Genomic DNA, 19,846 nt, shown 5'->3' with positions numbered 1-19,846 from the left:
GACAAGAATATGTCACGACATAAAAGTTAAGTGTTATTTGTTTTAACTAATTAATACATAAATGTATTGGTGAAGTCTAAAGTGTGTTTGGATTGAGGGATTTGAGAGAACATATGAGAAGGGAAATAAGTTTCCTTCCAATTATTTTATTTAGATAGTCAAATATATGACTAATATTCAAATTGGTCAAATGAACTTAAAAAGAAAATTAGTTTCACTGCAACAAAAACCCATGTCATATAAATTTAAAAAAGAAAGAAAGTTATTTTGACAATGCAAGTAATAGAATGTTTGATGGCATATGACTAAAGATGTATAGCCAAATACATAAATAGCAGCTAGACATTCATTCGATCACAAGATGTTTATACTGATTTGGTCAATATTTTAATTTAACTTGACTATAGAGACATGACAGACGGGTTATTACGGCTGTCAAAAAAATCATGCCAAACCAAATAAATTATTGTTAAATATACGTTAGTGAGAATTGTTCAAAAAAACGATCAAACCGCCAATAAATTGACTGAATGATCAGTTAAATTTATGTCAAAAAACATCCACAAACACTCATTGGTTATGGTTTTGGAAGCTTCCACGTCCCACCAAAAAAGAGGAAAAGTGAAGGCCGACTTTTCTACTTTTACATACATTATTATAAGGCACAGAATGAAAGGCCAAATGGGTGCCGGTTATGACGAGTTTGTAAGTTTTTCATGAACATGAAGATTCCTCATTTGTCACCTTTATCAGCTGTACCTTTCATGAATTACATATTTTTATGGTATGTGTTTGGCATACGATAGCGTAGATCACTTTTGCCAAACGCACTATATAACATTAGAGCTTTATACGATAAAAAATTATAGGTTTCACCGACGAATCTATTTTAAAAATATATTAACGTTTGAAACTAAAATCGGTTTTTAAAATAGCTCCAAACACTCAACAACTTTTAAACTAATAATATGGTTTAACTTATAATATCGGTTTTTAACTTATAATATGGTTTTTTTCCCCAATTATAAATTCTTCCAAACAAATCTTCAGTATAAGTTACCGTCAGTTATAGAAGTATCACCAAACACTCGACAATTTATAAATTGATTTATTTTTCCCATATATTAAATCGACTTTATAACTATATCGCATGGATTATATATTTCAATCTTCATCGTTTATGTGGGTTACGCGCACGCATTAATGATGGATCCATAGGATTCCTTGACACCTTAGCCTTTTATGGTGAACCTTAAACTGTTCATAGATTAAAAAAAAAGATATATTTTATTCCATATTGTGTGAGAATCTTGTTAACACCCAAAGATAAATAGTTTTTATTGTTAAAGAAGGGTCGCTCACTCACTTGTGAAAACAGCCTACATTACACTTATTGGGCCAGGCCTTGGGCGCCGACTATAACCCGTGAATTTGGGCTGAGATTATGCGGCCCAAACTTGGCATCAATAGCGGTTAGCACATTCCAAGTTCTTAAGATATAGTTAACGATTAAAGCAATAATTCATTCGATCATTTATCCATTAAGAGCTAAATATCCCAATTAAATAATTAAACATCCCTATCACATAATGATTACATTTTTAATATTTGAAGTGAGCAATAAATAATAATAATTGCTACGTCTTGTTAGGCTTTTCTGAAGCCCATATTGTACACGAATAGGCCCAACCTAACATATACATAAATCGGCCCTTGTCTCTGCAGGTTAACGAACTACATGGATTTGCCAGTTGAAACCAGTTGAGTTTGTTTCTTAAACATGTAGAATTTCTATAATTGGCTGTAATTGATAAGATTTTTCCAGCACCTAAACTGGTTACAACGAAAAAGACAAAAAATTTAACCAGATTAATGAACTAATTAACCACTCACGGTTAACTTTTTTCATTGATAAGTAGCCAGCATTAATTGATGTTCTAACCATGCATCACCTTCTCTTCCTCTTGCAAGAATCATGATCCTCAATCACAACGTTGTCAATCTCAAAATGTTTTTGATCCTCTCCATGTTTCTTCTTCTCCTTGCACCCTCGACGGCCGACGCTTTATCGGCTTCGCTGGCCAAGAGTTTGCAAGATTGGTTTCCAAGGAAGGGAGTGATCATAAGAAACGACGCGACGCACAATGTGATCCTTAAGTGTGACGCCAAGGAATTCGATATGAAAATAAAACTACTTCCTCCCGGAACAGAAGAACGATTCGAATTTCTGGAAATTATTTTCCCCTTACGTTGGTGTTATGTTCAAATTGACGACAAGATTCACGGACTCTTCTGGGCGTATGCCACCAAATTAAAATGCAACACTGCTTGTTCTTGGAGTATTAGAGATACAGGCATTTTTATGTACAATGACGACATGAGAAGTTGGACTCCAAGTCCGTTGTTCAATTAATTGATTTTGTTAATTGTTTGGTTCTCTCTCATGGTAATTCTGAGTTGTTCATTCCATCGATAACATGTTAATTCAAAGATAAATGTGTCCCAAATAATTACCCCTAAGGGGTTGGTCGAATTGGTTCCTGACATTTTATGAAATCTATGTGTCATAGGGTTGAAATCTCGCGCCAACACTTTGAGATCACATCCCCTACAAATAAAATGTCAACGAGGTACATTGATCCTATGTAAACATCTAACAGTGTAGTGCACAGGTCTGGAGGTTTACTCCACTTCTAATAATTGGACGCAATGACAGCAACGTATAGCATATGAATATTAAGAAATTTTGCATACAAAATCGCTAATTCCCAACATAATTACCTTATATATGGAATAACCAACTAATTAACAGCGATAAAACACACACACACATATAACCAATTAATAATCATTGCAATTCACATCAATCTCTCACCACCACCACCACCAACAACATGAACATGTTTAGCCATATTATGAATATATTTCGTAATCTCATGTAGTGAATGTAAAAAGCTAAAAGTTTAAAAGACTAATTTAACAACAAACACACACACATAACACACATATACATATATAGGACCAGAAATTCTCTTATGTGGACACCTGCAAATTGCGCACTTCATTTTTTAAGTGTTTTCAAAAGTAAAATGATAAGTGAGACCCATTATTTTGGGTTTTACATGTTTCAAATTAATAACCACATTGAGATGCGCAAGTTATATATTATATCTTGTGGGTGTCCTCATAAGAGAGTTCTTGATATAGAATTGGGCTACAAAGTATAGAAAATGATAATATGGAAGATAGACACAAAATAAATCGTGTTACATTAACAAAACACATCCTGCATGGCATTTAATCCCAAAAAAAAAAAAACAGAGAATAATAGAGGCCGACAATAAATAAGGAGAAGTCAATACCCGAACCAACACCCTTGCCTTGCATGCCTAACTGGTTAGTGGTTAGGCCGTCCAGTCTCTTTAAAAGCAATGGGTGACATCTGGTGCGCTCTTGACTCCTTCTATTGAATTAAATACTTTCTGGTCCCATTTTTGCCCTTCCATATCCATTCATTTTACACACACACACCTACCGTTCATTAATTTCATTACCTACAAAAGTACTATTACTACTACTACTACCACCAAATTACCCATAAAATCCCCACTCTTCCCACGCCAAATTTGACTTTAATTTACCCAGAATTAAATACGCCTCTTGGCAGGGAAAGAAATAGGGAGCTTTTAGGTAATTTGGCCATACTATTGCTTATTATTTGTTGTTGCAGCCTCATTGCCCGAATCCACCAGTACTCCACCTGACGCGGTTGAAGTAGTACCAAGAGCAGCATTGATTTGGTGCACTGTGTTGCAAAGATGGTTGTTAATGGCAGTAACACTCGACAGATTCAGCTTCGCAGTTGGGATTGTACTGGCCAAGACTTGCATTCCAACTGTTAATAGACACCCTGATGAGTTGTGTCCAGTATTTATATCTTCTGATGATTTGTTGTTGTTGTTGCCATCACTTGTGGTGTCGTTATTAGTGGTTGATTCCACTGGAACTATGACAAACCCTAGTGGGAGGAGAGGAATGAAGGACGGATCCTCACCGCTCATCGCGAGCTGGATTGAGTCCACATCAATGTTTGTGTACACAACAAGGCTACCGGATTGATCGGTGCAACTCTCTTGCAGCATCAGCTCCACATGATGCGATGAGTTGCTCGAAACCTGCATAAAATTGTGAGAATCATAAGTTACATTATTGGAATCAATCCCAACCTGCAGCGACAGGTTTTAGGTTTAGGGTTTAGGATTGATACTTCACATCCAGTTTAGTTGAAAACCAAAAACTTACATTGATCCGAAGGAGAGAGATACAATTTCCCGGGTGAGAGCCATTGGCAATGTGAGCGACTTCATGTAACGCATTCCCATTAGGATGAAGATCAAGCTGTCCATATATAAATATATATAAGAACAAAGATTATTAACTTTTCAATTTGGCCATTGAGTATTGAAAAAAGATTGGTGAAAATGATATGTAGTTGATCATTACTGGAGTACCTGAGATCGACGGTGTTCATCCCTCAAGAGATCAAAGACTTGATAGTGAGGGCAGGGAAGCCAAGTAGTGGAAACTGCACAAAGAATGACTCCATTGGGCTGTCCAGGCTCAGTGATCTTCCTTGTAGTAATTCTAACAGTGTCATCTGATGAATCAGATAGTGTTGTCCATGATTGACCACTAGAAGTACTTATGTTCATACTGAATGTTCTAATCATTCTCTGCGCAAGCCTCATCAAGTTCTTTCGTGCCTCCGGAGAAGGTATCACTGTCAATCCAGACAAAATAACATATATAATAGAATCCTTGAATACATATATACACATATTGTGTGTGTAAGAATATATTTTAATTAACTAATGTAGAACCTCCAAGGTCAGAGATGTTCCTGGCCATTAGACTAGCAACCCTTTCGCATTGTCGCTGTAAGACTGCTAGCCAGCGCTGTGCACCAAATGCTGTTCCACTGTGAACAAATTGACTAAATATTTGATGCACTGGTTTTTCTTCTATCTCAGCATGCTCCACCCATGTAACCTATACGTACAATTTTATTTTTATTCAATCTATAATGCAATGTTCAATAATTAAAAAACAATTGTGAAGTGGTACTACTGACCCTTGAATACCCATTTGGCATGTCTTGTATGATGCAGCCTGAAGGCCTTCTTCTATATAGAGGAAAAGGAGACTGAATGCTTCCATGAAGACTATCAATAGGAAAATCAACAATTGCCCAAACTCCCTCCTCTATGTTTTGCTGGCAATAGCGAAGAAAACACGCCTCCCTAGTCGGTACCAATGGAGAAAGTACTTGCAATTCTGCATACATCTACTCAAACATACAACAAGGAAAAAATTAAGCAAACTAAATAGATCAATTAATTAAGCAAATAATGTAAAGCTCATGCATGTTTACCAAATGAAGGGAACCACTTGCTCCAGAAACCCCGGACGTTACGATTTGAACAGTTTTTGCTCTTGCAACAATTGAAGGAAACAAGTCCATCCATTTGTTCTGAAAAACAGTGAAATCATAAATTTCAATTGAGCTCAGATCGCATAATTAAGGACAAGTAGGTAATGAAAAGGAATGAACTTACAGCATCAAGAAAGGCATCAACCAAATTGATGCTATTCATAATAACAACAGCACTATCTCTTGTAGCTTCAGTCCTAAACTCACTTGAATGCTGTTGCTTTATATTATTCAATGGCCATGGAAACAACCTTCCATGCTCTTCAACATTAAGTACTTCCTTCCCACTCTCGTCACTTCTAATTATCCAAAGAGGTTCAGTTCCTTGACACATCTTCACAAGTTCATTCATTGATGACATTGCAAGCTCCATTGCTAAACCCTTTTCTTCTTCCATCAATAGAAAACTGACTTCTGGGAAGGATGAACAAGTTCCCGGCAGCATTGGCACTGGCATGATCATGTCGGTACAGGTTGGTATAGGCTCTGAAAAATGCCTTGCAAATATGTTCATGTCCAAATCCAGTGATGGTGGTATGAAGAGAGGAGGAGATGGTGCCATTGCTTGCATTGGCCGGCCGGTGTACCGTGAAGCAAGACAATAAACTCTTTCTAACTGTAAAATGATTGGATTGTGACAATGATCAACAAATAGTTCTCAATATACAGATTTTTTGTATCGCTAGTCTTGAATTTTTCATATTTATTGATATTAAAAAAATTTATCCTAAAAGTTTCATCCAACATATACACACGAAATATTTATTGCTTGATTATATATTGTTGCAACAATTAATTCTTCAATTGTTTGCTAAAAAATAAAGTGCAAGAATAAAGAATAATACAAGTATAATCAATTTATGAATGTCAAAAAGTCAAAGTCAACATTACATTTTTTTTTGCCCATTTAAAAGAAGACATTTTAATTTTAGAGCTTACAATTCCCCAAAAAAACCAATTTTATGGTTTATCGTTCATTTACACACAATTATATATGAACTGAATTTTTTTGGGAGGAAGAAATAATTAGAATTGTAATAAATTGCATGTGTTGAGTGACAATATTGTGGCTAGCAATAGCATACCTCATCTCGAAGTCTTGTATTTTCAAGATGAAGTTCTTCAAAGGGAATCCCACCTGGCATAGCTTGCACTCCACAGTTAGGACAAGTAAGACTACGCATTTCTGCTTGTAGACGACAATTGTCATTCTTCAATGACTCATTCTCCGCTCTAAGAATCACATTCTCTGTTCGATCTTGTTGTGCCTATACATTTTTTAAAAATAAATAAATTTAATCAATCCTTATCCGTCAACTCCTTTTTCAAAAATATAATTACATATAGAGACAGCATTAACTCCATACACTCTTTGGGGAACCAAATTTGCAGGTGAACGTTTTATTGCACACATTAATTGATACTACGAACTACTATACATACGTAGTACATACATATGTGTGTGTGCGCGGGTGTGTAATACTAATAGCATAGTGACCATACAATGCATGCCCATGATGATGATGAAGAAGTAAAAGTATAAGACGCGTTTTCTTGGGAGTCGTGTAGAGTGCAAATATTGTGTGAGGTTGGTTATACAGCTTCGATCATTAATTGAGTGAGCTGGGATCAGTCAATTTTTAGGGTTACCCTTTGAAAGTGAAAGGTTTTCAATGTTATTATACATTACATACCTTCATCTGGGTACGCCTGTTTTGGAACCAAAACTTGACTTGGCGTGGTTTGAGACCAAGTTCTTGACTTAGTTTCATCCTTTGCTTGTCGTCTGGGTGTGGACATTCCTTAAACAAACTGCAATACAAGCATTCCCCTTTTGTGTCATATAATGCCAACAAAATTATGACCAAAAAAAATATACCATAGAGAGAAAATCCAGTGTTATTATATCCTAAAAAATGTATATTATATGGATACATTTTTGATATATAAACAACTTCAGTTCATAAGACTCTCGTAGATCAAGAGAACATACGATTCCATTTCTTGGATCTGGCGAGCAGTGTGACGATGGTAGCGTTTCTTCTTTGGAGGTTGTTGTTGTTCACTGATTTCTTGTTCATTTCCCGATTTTTCACCTTCAACTTGTTCACTACCAGACCCACTCTCCATGTCCATCTCTCTCCCTCCTCTCATCAACATCCCACTACTTTCTTCCTTCTGTTTTAAGAAATTAAATCAAACCCATTTAATCAAAATACACTATTAAATATAATATTATGAGAAAAAAGAAAGAAAGAAAGAAATTACTTACGATGATGGGTTGGAAAGGATGGAAGGACATGTCGGGGATGAAGTTGAAATTAGGGTTTTGGATTGATGAAGAAAAGAGGGTTTCTGAAGACACCACGTTCCCTGCTCCCATGCCAGACATAACTTGGCAATCCTCATACATCTTTTTATATATGTATATACAATAAAGATAGTGTGTGTATATACACCAAATTCTTCTCAACTATGGCTGGGATTGATGGATCTTCACTTCAGTTACTCTCACTGTCTCATTCACCAAACCTAAGTTGATCATCACCCAAAAAAAACACTGTGAAAAAAAGATCAAATCTTGGAAACACGAACACAAGTCTAGAAGTGGAGTTTGAAAACCCAGAAAGCAAAGAAGAAAAATATGAAGAGAGAATATAAATCTCAAAAAAGGCAGAAGAAGATGATTTCATGTGGAAAAAAAGTTTGCTAAAAAAGTGTTGAAGCATAAGTTGAAAGTATTGCTTTTTCTCTCATACCTAACCAGCAAGCCACCGCTTCGTCTTCAAGTCAAAACAAAACCAAACCAAATTTAAAAAAAAAAAAAAAATCAAATCATCAGGATTCAGGACTTGCAAAAAAACCCTAAAAAACATTTGAAAATCAATAACTCGACCAAGAAAAACAACATCAAATCAAAGAACAATAAATTCAAGAGAGAGAGAGAGAGAGAGAGTAAATACTACGACAAACCACCAATATGATGTATGGATCTTGAGAGAGCAAAATGAAGAAAGAAGAACCACACAGTCTCTCTTTTTTTCTCTTCAGCTTCGCTTGATCCCTAAACCACTCTATGATCTCTCTCTCTCTTTGTGGTGTAATAAATTGGTAATTTATGATTTCTTACCGTATTTGGTAAACCGGGACCCTTTTAACGGCGGTTTGACAGAAAAGCCGGTGAACGTCACTCATTACTCGCGTTTTTGCTGTTTTTACTACACGTTTGCCGTTCTTTATGGTAACCCCTTGCGTTTTCCAATGCCAAAAAATCCTAACAAGTCAAACCTTTTTAATATCTAATCCACGCGCGTAACATTCCGTTCAAAGCACTCTCCTTGCATTTCGATTTTGGTTGGTGCGTGACAAGTAGTTCTGGTTGTGTCGGTTTCCTGTACTGTGGGGTTTTACTGTGAGGGTAAATGAGTCAAAGATAGTTGAAAGGCATGCAGAGCTATTAAAGTTTGAAAAGTCAAAGGATCACTACCGTCCATTTATGAGATCTTCAACAGGTTAATCCAAGACAGTGTGTGTGTGTGTGAATATTTCATATAGGGACCGTGTTAATTATAGCTTTTACGGTTCAGTTAACTGGACCATTAAGCCCAGATCAGAAACCGGACCATCTAACATCAAAATCAGTGACTTAACTATGGTTAATTATTTTTTAGGGTTTCAATCTGATTACGATTTTAGGATAACCTCCTGAATTGAAGAAGAAACAAGTGAGAAACTTAGATTTTTAGTTTGGATATTTGGGACATGTTGCCTTGTTTTAACTTTTAACCTTTTGGGTTGTCATTTAATGGTGAATATTCAATATTGTATTTATATATCGATGGTGAATATTAAATATCAAATGCATTTACCTATCAACGATCTAATCTAGTTAAACGTTGATTTTACACATACTGAAATCGTGGATCGACCGGACTAACATGGTATGGTTCGATTAGTAAAACCATTTGATCAAACAAAGTGAAAAAAAAAAAAAAAAAACAATCCAGAACGATTGGTCCAGTTTGTGCATTACTCAGCATCAGGTCGGGTAGCAAAACATTTTGACAGTGGTGTGATCCACCCAAAACAGAGGTATTGGGTTATAGGTCTTTTGGTGCAAAATTTATGACCCAATCCAAGGGACATTTTCCCCATATACATATATAACAAACCTATTCCAGTAAATTAATACCAAAATATTCACTTTAATGTTCGATCTTTCCATGTTTTGTCATTTTATTCATATATATGTAGTAATGTACCTACCAAAAGTTAGCAGCGAAGCTGGCTAGGACCAAACACAAATGAAGTCGCAAAGAAAGTCTATTTTTTTCGTTACTTTTTGATTTGTTTGGCTTGTTTATGGAAAGACCAGTAAGAGTCTGTAGCTGGCACGTGCATGGGCCCGTTACTGGCTCCTAGATGGGCTCTGTTTGGTTTATTGATGGGCCCGTTCATTCATTATGTAAAAGCAAAAACCCTCTCCCTTTTTCTGTTGTCTTTATCATACGTGAAGTCATAAACAAATACTTAACAGAATCGCAGTTACATACACTACAGCATATATATAGCAATATTTAATTTCGGATATTCGATCACTTTTCTACTTCCTAAATTTGTAATTGGTGTATTTGTATATAAATGAAAAAAAAGGTCTAGAACTATCAACTTTGTGTAAGAAACCCCATCCTATACAACCAACCACATATATATTGTATGCTTTGAGTTTATTGATTCACTGTAGATACATCAAACTCGCACGGGTTTGTTTCTCCCAAACTCAATAATTGACCGAAGCCCAATTTACTAAGCCCAGAAAGAGACCCAGTTAATTGTAGGGAAGTTGGCTTACCTATATAAACCACTTGGTCGATATTTGTCTAATCGATGTGAGATTTTATATTCTTGATACTCCCCTGCACGAGTTGAATGGACAGACATACGATTCAACACGTCGAGTAGAGGTTACATCTAACTAGACTGAATTCATTTGATACCATGTCAGAAATCCCACCCTATACAACCAACCATTTTGTCTGATTTGAGTTTATCAGTTCATTATGGATACATATGCCCTTAAGAGTTTGTTCCTCCCCAATCCATCAACTGATAGAAGCCCAACTCATTGAGCTTGAAAAGATGTAGTTGTTTTTTTTTTTTTTTTTAAGACTCATAGGTCACACATGTTAAGCTATGCCTGACAGCCTGAGGGGTATGAAGATCACCACAGCTGATAAAAACTACCCAAATCTCAATTCCTTGATGAGAATAGAACCTTGACCTCAAGATGTAATTAATTGTAGAGAATTGGGGTTACTCATATAAACCACTCGATACACATTTCTCTGACCGACATAGGATTTTATGTCCTTTTTAACACTTTGCACGTGTAGGTCATAGAAAAAGAACTAAACAATCCATAATGGGCTGGCTTAATGGACTGGCATTGTACATGGGTTGGGCGACTTGGAATCTTGGAGGGCTCAGTGGCTCACAAGGTTTATGGATAAGCAAACGGACTAACGAGGATACATCCAAATGGGCTGCCCGTCCAATGGACTTTATTCCTACTAGTATGTATCTTAAAACTTCTTGTGGGCTTAAGCCCACCATGATATATCGTAGGCTAGTAACATCATTTTAGGGGTTGGTCGCCTGAACAACACTATTTCAATCCATTTTTTCCAAAAATAAATAAATAAATAGATTATTTTTTGATAAATAAAGAAAGAAAGAAACATTAAAACAGTTGACAAAGTCTAAACGGTGATATCGCTGGCCAGCCAGCAGACAAGACGTGCACCAATCACGGCATTCACGCATCTTCCTTTTGGAACTTTCCATATTTTGATCAATCGATGATCAACATATATATATATCTTCTTAATTTTCTCCAATGTTGAATCTCATTTATTTATTATATTTGTGAATATACAAAATTTTCAAACAAAAAAAAACTAATCCAAATACTCTATACAAACTAGTGAGAGATCAGATTTCTACAATCTGTTGAAGACAACAAAACGCATCGTAATCTGGGTTCGTTTCTTTCTCATTCTTTCTCTATTATGACTTTGTTCTCATTCTTTTGCGTTCATTGATTCAATCCCACATCGCTGGAAGATCCAGAAATCCAAGCTTCTTTATCAGGCCAAGAACTGGGGGAGATCTTCAGAGCTAAAGAATCTGATCTACCAAACGAAAGTATCATTTACTGGTATGATCGATCGATCTATATATATATATATATATATGCACACACATACATGTCTATTTATTAAATATATGATCATTTTATATGGTTGTGTATTGAATCACATATAGGTGTATATAGATATAACATGGAGTTGACAAACTGAGATTGTTAGAGAGAGAGAGAGAGAGAGAGAGAGCTTTGTGAATATGAGTAAGCAACCTCAAGTGAAGCTAGATGATGAGCAGATCGCGGAGCTACGAGAGATTTTCCGATCATTCGATCGTAACAATGATGGAAGCTTGACACAGCTTGAGTTAGGATCTCTTCTAAGGTCTCTAGGGCTAAAACCGAGCCCTGACCAACTCGAAACCCTAATTCAAAAGGCTGATACAAACAGTAATGGTCTCATTGAGTTCTCGGAGTTTGTGGCCTTAGTGGCGCCGGAGTTGCTTCCGGCCAAGTCACCATACAGTGAGGAGCAGCTGGGGCAGCTGTTTAGGATGTTTGATAGAGATGGAAATGGATTTATTACCGCGGCAGAGTTGGCACATTCTATGGCTAAGTTAGGCCATGCTCTCACCGCGGAGGAGTTGACCGGGATGATCAAAGAGGCCGACACCGATGGTGATGGGAGGATCAGTTTTCAGGAGTTCTCAAATGCAATTACCTCTGCTGCTTTTGACAACTCCTGGGCTTAGTCTGTGCATATACATTTATTCACATTGAAGATTTTCTAAGTATGATTTTGTTTCTTGTTTCTGGGTTTTCAAACACTATATCTGATCTGTTATTGGTTTCTGTTTCTGTCAATGTTTATATGTCTATCTGATATCTTTTAATGGCATGCATTGAATTGAAGGCTACACTAAGTTCCAGTTAAGATACAAAAACAGGAACCTTGAAAGCTTATACTTCTTCACTGCAAAACTAAATTGGTATTTTCAAACAACAAAAGGTGAATAATTTTGTTTTACACATCTAAAACATCTTTATATCTGGAAATAAAAATGGGAAAAGAAAATAAAGTGAAATTTAAGAGCATCATGCCTTCTTCTTTTTTGATTTGAGCATCACAAACCCAATGAATATGCATAAAAAGCAGAGCAACATCACACCAGCAAACACAGGTATGATTATGGCGTATTCTTGGGGCAGAAAATACTGATGGATGAAGTGATCATGGTCGACAAATGGCTGCAAAAGCATAATGCATAAGCAAACAAAATTAATATGCAGATCCATAGAAGCTGTAATATAATTTTTTTTACTCACCAAGATAACGACCCAAAGGGTATAGTAGGTAAATATGGCTAAGCTGATAAAAGATAACATAAATCCGACTGCCCGGTCAGCTAATTCCATTATGGTGCTTGTGGCTCACTGCCTGTGATTCAAAACAGAAGTGAAAATTCTTCACAATGGTTGCCAAATACTATGAACAAAAATGGAAGCTGATTAAAGCCAAATAGAGCTGGATGAGATGAACGTTATTAGGGGATATTAGTACGGTAATCCCATCATCAACTCTTGCATCTGTTTCTTTTTCGAGCAATGATGTAATGAATAATTTGTGTATCTTACATCCATCTACGGCTTTATATATATAAAAAAATAATATGAAAAAGACTACGAACAGAAAGTAAACGAAAAAAACAAAGCTGAAAAAGGGGGAAAAAAACATTTACGATGACAAGACTAACATGCACAAAATCCATGCCCCTATCTAACAAACCGGGATAAAAAAAGAAAGAGTATCAACAATCAACAGAAAACTACTGGCTTGGAACTCTGCCATATGAGATTAGGAGGAAGAGCAGAGATTTACAAACAGTTCCAACTCTATGAAAAAAATCTCAGTTCTAACTTCATCATTAAGGAGAAGAATGAAGGCAGCCATCCTGCCATAATGTACCCCCAGATTCTCGAATCACCTAAAGCCAACATGGTATGCATAAGCAAGTCTCAAAGCAATTTTACTAGAAATGAATTCAAAATGTAGACTAGCCTTGCCATGAATAATACACACTATTTAGGGGTCAACTACCATTGGATATCACAGAACCAACTGCGAAGCCTCTGCAATTTGTTAAAACAGCAGAAAGGAGCTGCAATCTTATAAATAATTGAGTGATTGACACACCAAAAGCTACATTATGACACCATAATGAAGACTTGCACACTAACTTATAAAAAAAACTAGTACTGGCTTCTCAAAGCCACGGATGGTGATGATACGTCCTTGAAGAACTACATTGACCCTACTAAACTATCCTTTCTAAGGATGTCTGCAAACCAGACACACGACAATAAATACGCCAAACATATTGACAAAGATATCTGTTAAACAAAAGTTGTGTGTTTTATATGTACCAAAAAATTTTTGTGTGCTTTATACAGTCCATTAAGAAACAAATCCAATTATCCAACATTACCCACCAAAGTACCACATTGCTCGTTAAAGTATGTGATGTGTGGTTTACATGGGGCTCTGCATTACCCCAAACTAACCGGTTTTGGAGGTAATGGCGTGTCCTGTTCCGGAACTCCCTCTCACACCAACTTGAAGCAATGTGCAACCCGATGTGTGTTTCCCCTTCCCTATTCCCCACTTGCCCAAAGAAAGAAAAAAGAAACAAATCCAACATTTCATTTCATCGCTAGAAATTTCAATACTCATGAGGCAGTGAGCAGAAACTGCACTCAAAGATCCATTTTTAAGTTCTAAAACCTACTAATCGACAACCATAATTCAAATTTTCAATATAAAATCTCTTACTGAAGTCCAATATCATCTGATAAACACCATTACACCTAAACTTTATCCCAAATCCCAACAAAATCCCACCAATTTGTTTCTCCATATCATCATTCCTCAAAAAACATAAACTAACTTAGAGCGAAAATCAGTTCAAGGAGATCAGAATTATCAGAAGAAAAGACAGATCAATCGGAGAAAAAGCAGATAAAGGAAAATTTTCACGAGCCTACCAGTACAAGAGCCACGATTCAGGCACGCGCAAGCTAGACAGACCAATATCGAGCAATTCCACGACCGAAGCTACTTCAATTTGGGTTCTTCTTCTGCTTTCGAGGTTCCAGCTTTGCTTTGCTTTGTTCTTTTCTTTTTTCTATTCAAAATCGTTTTTTATTTATTAATTTTTTGTAAGAATATATTTATTTAGTAGTAGAAAAGTAGCATCGAGACCCCTGATAATACAGGAAAACAGCAAAATTTCAGGACTTCAGGGGGTCTTCAAGAAATATTTTCACTTTAATAATTATTATTTTCTCCCAAGGTGTTATGAGATAGGGCCAAGTGCCCAACTTGAAAGAGTTTGGGCCATTTTATCAAAAGCCCAATCAGTTGTACACCTGATGGGCCTGACCTTTGTGGTTTGAGCCTTTGGGTGGTGGGGGTTGAGTAATAACCTTTAGGGCCTCTAATATGATGCTAACTTGAACCATAGGCTCATTATTTTGCACGGTATGCAAAACCCTTGGCTTCTATTATTTCTCCCCAAGGTTTGAATTCAAGTTGACAGGAAGCGCTTTTTTTTTTTTTTTTTTTTAGAAACGGAGGAGGGGATTCAAATCCTGGTCACCAGAGTGACCGGAAGCTCTAGTTGAAGAGAATATCATATATTCATATTAACATTAAGTAAATTAACACAAACATATCAAACATAAAATTTCTGATCTTGCAACAGCCAACAAGCTCTGTTCACTGCAAGTTAATAATGTCAACAAAAATCAAAATCATGCTTGCAGCGACCGTCAGCATATTAGGGTACTCCAAGTTCCAAAAAGCAAAAACAATAATGCTGCTGCTAGTAGTGTAATAAAGAAATAGAGAGATTGATACAAAACCAGATTTTCATAGAACACCAAATCTATGCTAATGCCATATAAAAAGATGCCTCAAAAGGGATCTATATTAGAAATAAGTATGCATGTGGACCTGGAACTAGTATCAGCAAAATATCATCAATAAAAACGGTTTAACATCCCAATCAAAATTCAGAGGTTCTTTTTTTTTTGGGTGTGGAATTGTTAGGAATGAACTCCATAGAGCACTTCTAGTAAAGCTTGGTTTCGAGAACTGATTCTAGTAAATCCAGAGCAGATAAGAGTACTCATACACAATATCGGTAGGTAACGTATTGGCCTGCAGTCTCGCTTGGCCTGATGATCTTGACGACTTGTCCTCTTTTCATCCCATAATATCGAGCAATTGGATCACGCACCTGAACACGAGGCAGCTGAACTCCATCCACCATGTAAATCATTCAATGAAATATCAGAAATTGGCGTGAATTGCAGGCAGCAAAAAGCATATTAAGAGTTTTAAAATATGCATACATATTAGAAGGGTCAAAACAATTAAAGATATTTGTATGTGAGAAGGGTTCATAAATTGCCAGAATTTGGACAGATGGTATACCAAGCATGTAGAGTAAAAAACAACAAAGTATACTATTGAAGTGGTGCAAGTTGAAAATGTGATGGTTGAACAAAACAATGCCCTATTGAACATCTATTTCTTTCATAGGGCAATATAAATGTTCTATTATGTTCTAGCAACTAACCAAAGGGATCATACAATATAATCTGGTATGCATTTAGGCCAGCATTTCAATCACCACGAGAAAGTGTAGTTGCATGCTGGCGAGTTTCCATCTATGATCAAATGCTGTCATACTCTTAAGACAAATCCGTATGAATGTTCTTTTCCTTTTGCACCGCTAACATTCAAACCTGGAATCTAGCCCGACAATACCCTATCTCTTCAGCCAATCCCAGGGGCATAAATTATTGATGGCAGCTTTATGGAATACTTTAGTACTTCAGATTAGCCAATTAGTTAACTCCATTAATAGTTTTCAAATGTAAAGCATGAGCCGATTTAATAATGTATTACTCAAAGATGCCCTTCCCTTGAGATATCCATTTTTTAAGCAATGCAGGACTTAGCACATGTTAACATGAATCAGATGGGAAATGCAGAGGGACATGCTGCAAATTACCAAGGAAAACAACACACAATGCACAAGGCCCCATGGGCAAAGATTTCAGACCTCATCAGCCAACCCACCTCACAATGCATATTCAAGAAGATTTAAGACAAGCTTGTGCCATATTACCTACATAGATTAGTAAGAACCTGAAAACACAACTTATAGCTTGTTTCAGCTGTGTTCCAAATTATAAAAATCTTCAATAAATCACCAGTTGATAGGAATATGGGGACATAAATAGTCCTTTCTCGCCAGCAAATAATTGCCCGGAATGGAAATCAGCATCAAATAGTTGCAGTTCACATATTTCGTAAACCTAATTAATTATCAGCTTACAACACTGTTTCATTGTAATTTAAGTAAAGCACTGAAATCAAAGTAAGGAACATAAATCACGCCATTTTAGAAAAATAAAAATGGAAAAAATTGCGTCTGGGTAAGATGCAATATGAAATTTTCAGACACGGACCTGTGTTTCTTTCACATTATACCTATCCAACAAAGTTTTCTTCTCCTCAGCTGTAAGCACCTGATGATCAGGAACGAGAACATGTTCTGCGACATTGACTAGCAGCTCATACTCCTGTATCAATTTTATTAAAGGAAAATCAATGTTATATTAGATGCAGCTTATAATGCACGTTAATAGACTCAAGCTTTGACAAGTCTCTGCACTCAAACATAATACCATAAATAAAAACAGGAGAACCTTTTTATTAACATGGTTTTGAAATATAGATGCGAAAATTAAGATTGGATTTTGAAAATACAGAAATCAGTATTAACAATAAACATTTGCTTGCAGCATTCTAAACATCATGTTTCCCATACAACATAAAAGAAACCACCTACTTTGAAAACCTCCAAGTGAAGAACTCGAGAAAACTTGTCCATACTTTCTACAGCTGCTTGAGTCAACTTCTGCTGAACAACCATGATTGCCCTGGAAAAGTTCTCTTCTATAATGCGTTTGGCATAATTCTTGATCATTGTTACGCCAACCTTTGGTTCCTCAGGAAAGAAAACATGAATCTGGTACAAAAGAAGCCAACAATGAGGGGAGAGAAGGGGGAAATAGAAGATACAGGGATAAATGTGTCACACTTACACAGTCCATGCAACGATACATGTTCAAAAAGTAAATGAGAAATAAGCTGTTCTTGTTCTACTTAAATGAAGGTCATTTCTACACTACCGATCTGGCCAGTGCTCTGATAAAAGTATGTGCGCATGACCATATCTAGATATGAAAGTATTCAAAAAATAAGCTGGCAGTTCCTACACCATAAGTCGTTGCTTTTACTAAATCCAAGAACTACAGTGCTTATATTTCTCCCAACCGAGGAAAAAGGAAGGATAGTGCCATCAGCAAACTATCAAAGCAATTTATCTGCAGCCTTTATAGCAAATTACCAAATTGCAAAGTGGCAAATAATCCTTCATTAAGTGACATTCCAAATTACCAAATTGCGAAGTGGCAAGAAAATATCGTGCAGTGCCTACACTTTCCTAAGCCAATGTTATTCGGTGAAACAATTTTCCTGAAGCTCTTAAGAGAACAATAGCGCAAGGAAAAAAAGAAAGCGCTTCTGTAAGCTTATAGAGATTATTATAGTACAGAATAAGGATATAGTAGATACTCTAATATAACACCACAACCTTTTTAGGTTATTTAACAACGAAAACAAGTAAGCTTCTCAATTAAAAAACCTATCAGCCAATGCAAGTGCCACTGAAAGATAAAAAATCCAAATAAGAAAAGGAACCATTACAGGGTACCTGCAGGTTTATCTTATCACAGCACACTAGTGAATATATATATTATATATACTTATGCAAGGTACCTGATCAGAGCTGTCATTTGTTTTCGCTTTGGCAAAAGCAAGGTCTTCCCTTTTTACGTTCTCACCAAACTTGGAAATGAACTCCTCTTTTGTCATGTTGATCTCAAAGTCTGCAACAAGATAACCCCGGTCCTTCAGCATTTTCATGATTGTTCTTCGAATTCTTGAAAGCGTATTAATTTCATCTTCCGATAGAGTCATAATTGCACTGACATTACAGACAAAACTCTCCAATTAGGCAAACTCATGAAAAATAAAATACCATAGAATAGACTAATCCCATCAACTCCTTATGCCATACAAATGATTATACTGCTATAGTACCACTCGACGGGTTCCAGTTGAATCCAATATATATATTTAAAGCATATTATTACTGAACACAAATTTCTGTACATAAACTTGGGACCCATGTGTCCAAGCAAAGACAGAACAATACAATCACCCAACACAAACATTCTCACTAGAGGATGCCACTCAAAATGCCCAAACCATGAATAAACCTCGTTTAAACCTAAGCAACATAGAAAAAAAAAATCATACTTAATAGACACAAGTTGTCACTACGAAGATGAATTAATTTAGTACAAACTTGAAACATTCTCTGTTTGGTTGCTAAGAAAACTGTCAGTTCCTCAACACAAGTTCACGTTTACACTAGACCACTAAAACCAAAAATCGCAAAAGAAGCACATAGAACATGTGTTATGTCTAGCGAAAATAGACAAATTAGGGTTCAAAATAATCACCAAGAAGAAACAAACAAACGTACGTTACAGGGCTTAATTTTCAGAATGTGAAACCCTAAAACAATCAATGCGTTCAAAGATTTGGGAGACTTACCGCAGTGTCTATGTCTTGTGACTAGAACCAAAGAGAATCAACGAAGAGAAAAACCGGAATTACTTGAAAAACAAGTTCTACTGCTAGTCGTCTACGGTAATATATTTTATATAGAAAAAGTGTAAGGACGGACTATGTACGGCCGCTAGTACACGCCAAACACATGAATGTCGCATGCTTAAAAGTAATAAAATGTATGGTTAATATTTTGTTTTTTTTTTTTTATAAATACAAATTATTAAGTTGAACTTTGAACTGTTTTTTTGAGATTAAAACTTTAGATTGATGATTTACTCATGCTAATTTTTTTTTTTACCGAACTTTGAACTCAAGTTCCAATATTCAGTAGAATTTTAAAAAAAAGAGTCAAATTCATTAAAAAAAAACCAATAATTTATTCAAATTTATCAAGTTCAATGAAGCCTATAAATAACTTAAATAAATATATTCTTTTTAA

The 19,846-nt window shown here is 36.0% G+C and overlaps 4 protein-coding genes across 10 annotated transcripts; 1 reads left to right on the top strand and 3 right to left on the bottom strand.

Moving 5' to 3' along the window:
- Positions 1-3,230: 3,230 nt before the first annotated feature.
- On the bottom strand, positions 3,231-8,578 carry LOC120016482 (homeobox-leucine zipper protein HDG5). Of its 4 annotated transcripts, XM_038869276.1 has the most exons (13): positions 8,455-8,571; positions 8,251-8,274; positions 7,764-8,023; positions 7,485-7,669; positions 7,186-7,303; positions 6,577-6,759; positions 5,616-6,107; positions 5,432-5,530; positions 5,132-5,344; positions 4,881-5,049; positions 4,512-4,780; positions 4,303-4,398; positions 3,231-4,175 (listed from the first exon to the last, which is right to left on the bottom strand). In XM_038869276.1, the coding sequence occupies exons 3-13, from the start codon at positions 7,902-7,904 to the stop codon at positions 3,705-3,707; spliced, it is 2,436 nt and encodes an 811-aa protein (XP_038725204.1). In that variant the 5' UTR covers positions 7,905-8,023; positions 8,251-8,274; positions 8,455-8,571; the 3' UTR covers positions 3,231-3,704. The 4 variants fall into 4 exon arrangements, with proteins under 4 accessions (XP_038725204.1, XP_038725205.1, XP_038725206.1 ...); XM_038869277.1 differs by lacking the exon at positions 8,251-8,274 and having other exon boundaries at positions 8,455-8,578; XM_038869278.1 differs by lacking the exon at positions 8,251-8,274 and having other exon boundaries at positions 8,465-8,564.
- A 2,703-nt stretch (positions 8,579-11,281) lies between these two features.
- On the top strand, positions 11,282-12,528 carry LOC120015926 (probable calcium-binding protein CML11). 3 transcript variants are annotated; one of them, XM_038868432.1, is made up of 3 exons: positions 11,282-11,530; positions 11,621-11,708; positions 11,826-12,528. In XM_038868432.1, the coding sequence occupies exon 3, from the start codon at positions 11,894-11,896 to the stop codon at positions 12,383-12,385; it is 492 nt and encodes a 163-aa protein (XP_038724360.1). In that variant the 5' UTR covers positions 11,282-11,530; positions 11,621-11,708; positions 11,826-11,893; the 3' UTR covers positions 12,386-12,528. The 3 variants fall into 3 exon arrangements, with proteins under 3 accessions (XP_038724360.1, XP_038724359.1, XP_038724358.1); XM_038868430.1 differs by having other exon boundaries at positions 11,283-11,530; positions 11,816-12,528; XM_038868431.1 differs by having other exon boundaries at positions 11,282-11,708.
- A 51-nt stretch (positions 12,529-12,579) lies between these two features.
- On the bottom strand, positions 12,580-14,832 carry LOC120015927 (dolichol-phosphate mannose synthase subunit 2-like). Its single transcript, XM_038868434.1, has 3 exons — positions 14,676-14,832; positions 12,960-13,071; positions 12,580-12,881 (listed from the first exon to the last, which is right to left on the bottom strand). Exons 2-3 carry the CDS (start codon positions 13,047-13,049, stop codon positions 12,729-12,731), a joined length of 243 nt encoding a protein of 80 aa, XP_038724362.1. The 5' UTR covers positions 13,050-13,071; positions 14,676-14,832; the 3' UTR covers positions 12,580-12,728.
- A 710-nt stretch (positions 14,833-15,542) lies between these two features.
- Positions 15,543-19,528, bottom strand: LOC120017163 (DNA-directed RNA polymerases II and IV subunit 5A-like). Of its 2 annotated transcripts, none has more exons than XM_038870280.1 (5): positions 19,390-19,528; positions 18,547-18,754; positions 17,555-17,734; positions 17,172-17,285; positions 15,543-15,946 (listed from the first exon to the last, which is right to left on the bottom strand). In XM_038870280.1, exons 2-5 carry the CDS (start codon positions 18,745-18,747, stop codon positions 15,821-15,823), a joined length of 621 nt encoding a protein of 206 aa, XP_038726208.1. In that variant the 5' UTR covers positions 18,748-18,754; positions 19,390-19,528; the 3' UTR covers positions 15,543-15,820. The 2 variants fall into 2 exon arrangements, with proteins under 2 accessions (XP_038726208.1, XP_038726209.1); XM_038870281.1 differs by having other exon boundaries at positions 15,729-15,946; positions 17,194-17,285.
- Between the last annotated feature and the right edge of the window lie 318 nt (positions 19,529-19,846).

Source organism: Tripterygium wilfordii, chromosome 15, assembly GCF_013401445.1.
Source record: "Tripterygium wilfordii isolate XIE 37 chromosome 15, ASM1340144v1, whole genome shotgun sequence".
In the NCBI taxonomy this organism is placed as follows: Eukaryota; Viridiplantae; Streptophyta; class Magnoliopsida; order Celastrales; family Celastraceae; genus Tripterygium; species Tripterygium wilfordii.
The sequence above is the reverse complement of the archived record's forward strand: the minus strand, read 5'-3'. Positions and strand labels throughout refer to the sequence as shown.

Coding starts and splice junctions, on each gene's coding strand:
- LOC120017163 (XM_038870280.1), bottom strand. CDS start 18,747: ATGACTCTATCGGAAGATGAAATTAATACGCTTTCAAGAATTCGAAGA. Junction 17,735..18,546: donor CAAATGACAGCTCTGATCAG/GTACCTTGCATA, acceptor CTTTTGTACCAG/ATTCATGTTTTCTTTCCTGA. Junction 17,286..17,554: donor TTCACTTGGAGGTTTTCAAA/GTAGGTGGTTTC, acceptor AAATTGATACAG/GAGTATGAGCTGCTAGTCAA.
- LOC120015926 (XM_038868432.1), top strand. CDS start 11,894: ATGAGTAAGCAACCTCAAGTGAAGCTAGATGATGAGCAGATCGCGGAG.
- LOC120015927 (XM_038868434.1), bottom strand. CDS start 13,049: ATGGAATTAGCTGACCGGGCAGTCGGATTTATGTTATCTTTTATCAGC. Junction 12,882..12,959: donor CCCTTTGGGTCGTTATCTTG/GTGAGTAAAAAA, acceptor ATGCTTTTGCAG/CCATTTGTCGACCATGATCA.
- LOC120016482 (XM_038869277.1), bottom strand. CDS start 7,904: ATGTATGAGGATTGCCAAGTTATGTCTGGCATGGGAGCAGGGAACGTG. Junction 6,760..7,185: donor ACAGGCGTACCCAGATGAAG/GTATGTAATGTA, acceptor AAAAATGTATAG/GCACAACAAGATCGAACAGA. Junction 4,176..4,302: donor TCTCTCTCCTTCGGATCAAT/GTAAGTTTTTGG, acceptor AATTTTATGCAG/GTTTCGAGCAACTCATCGCA.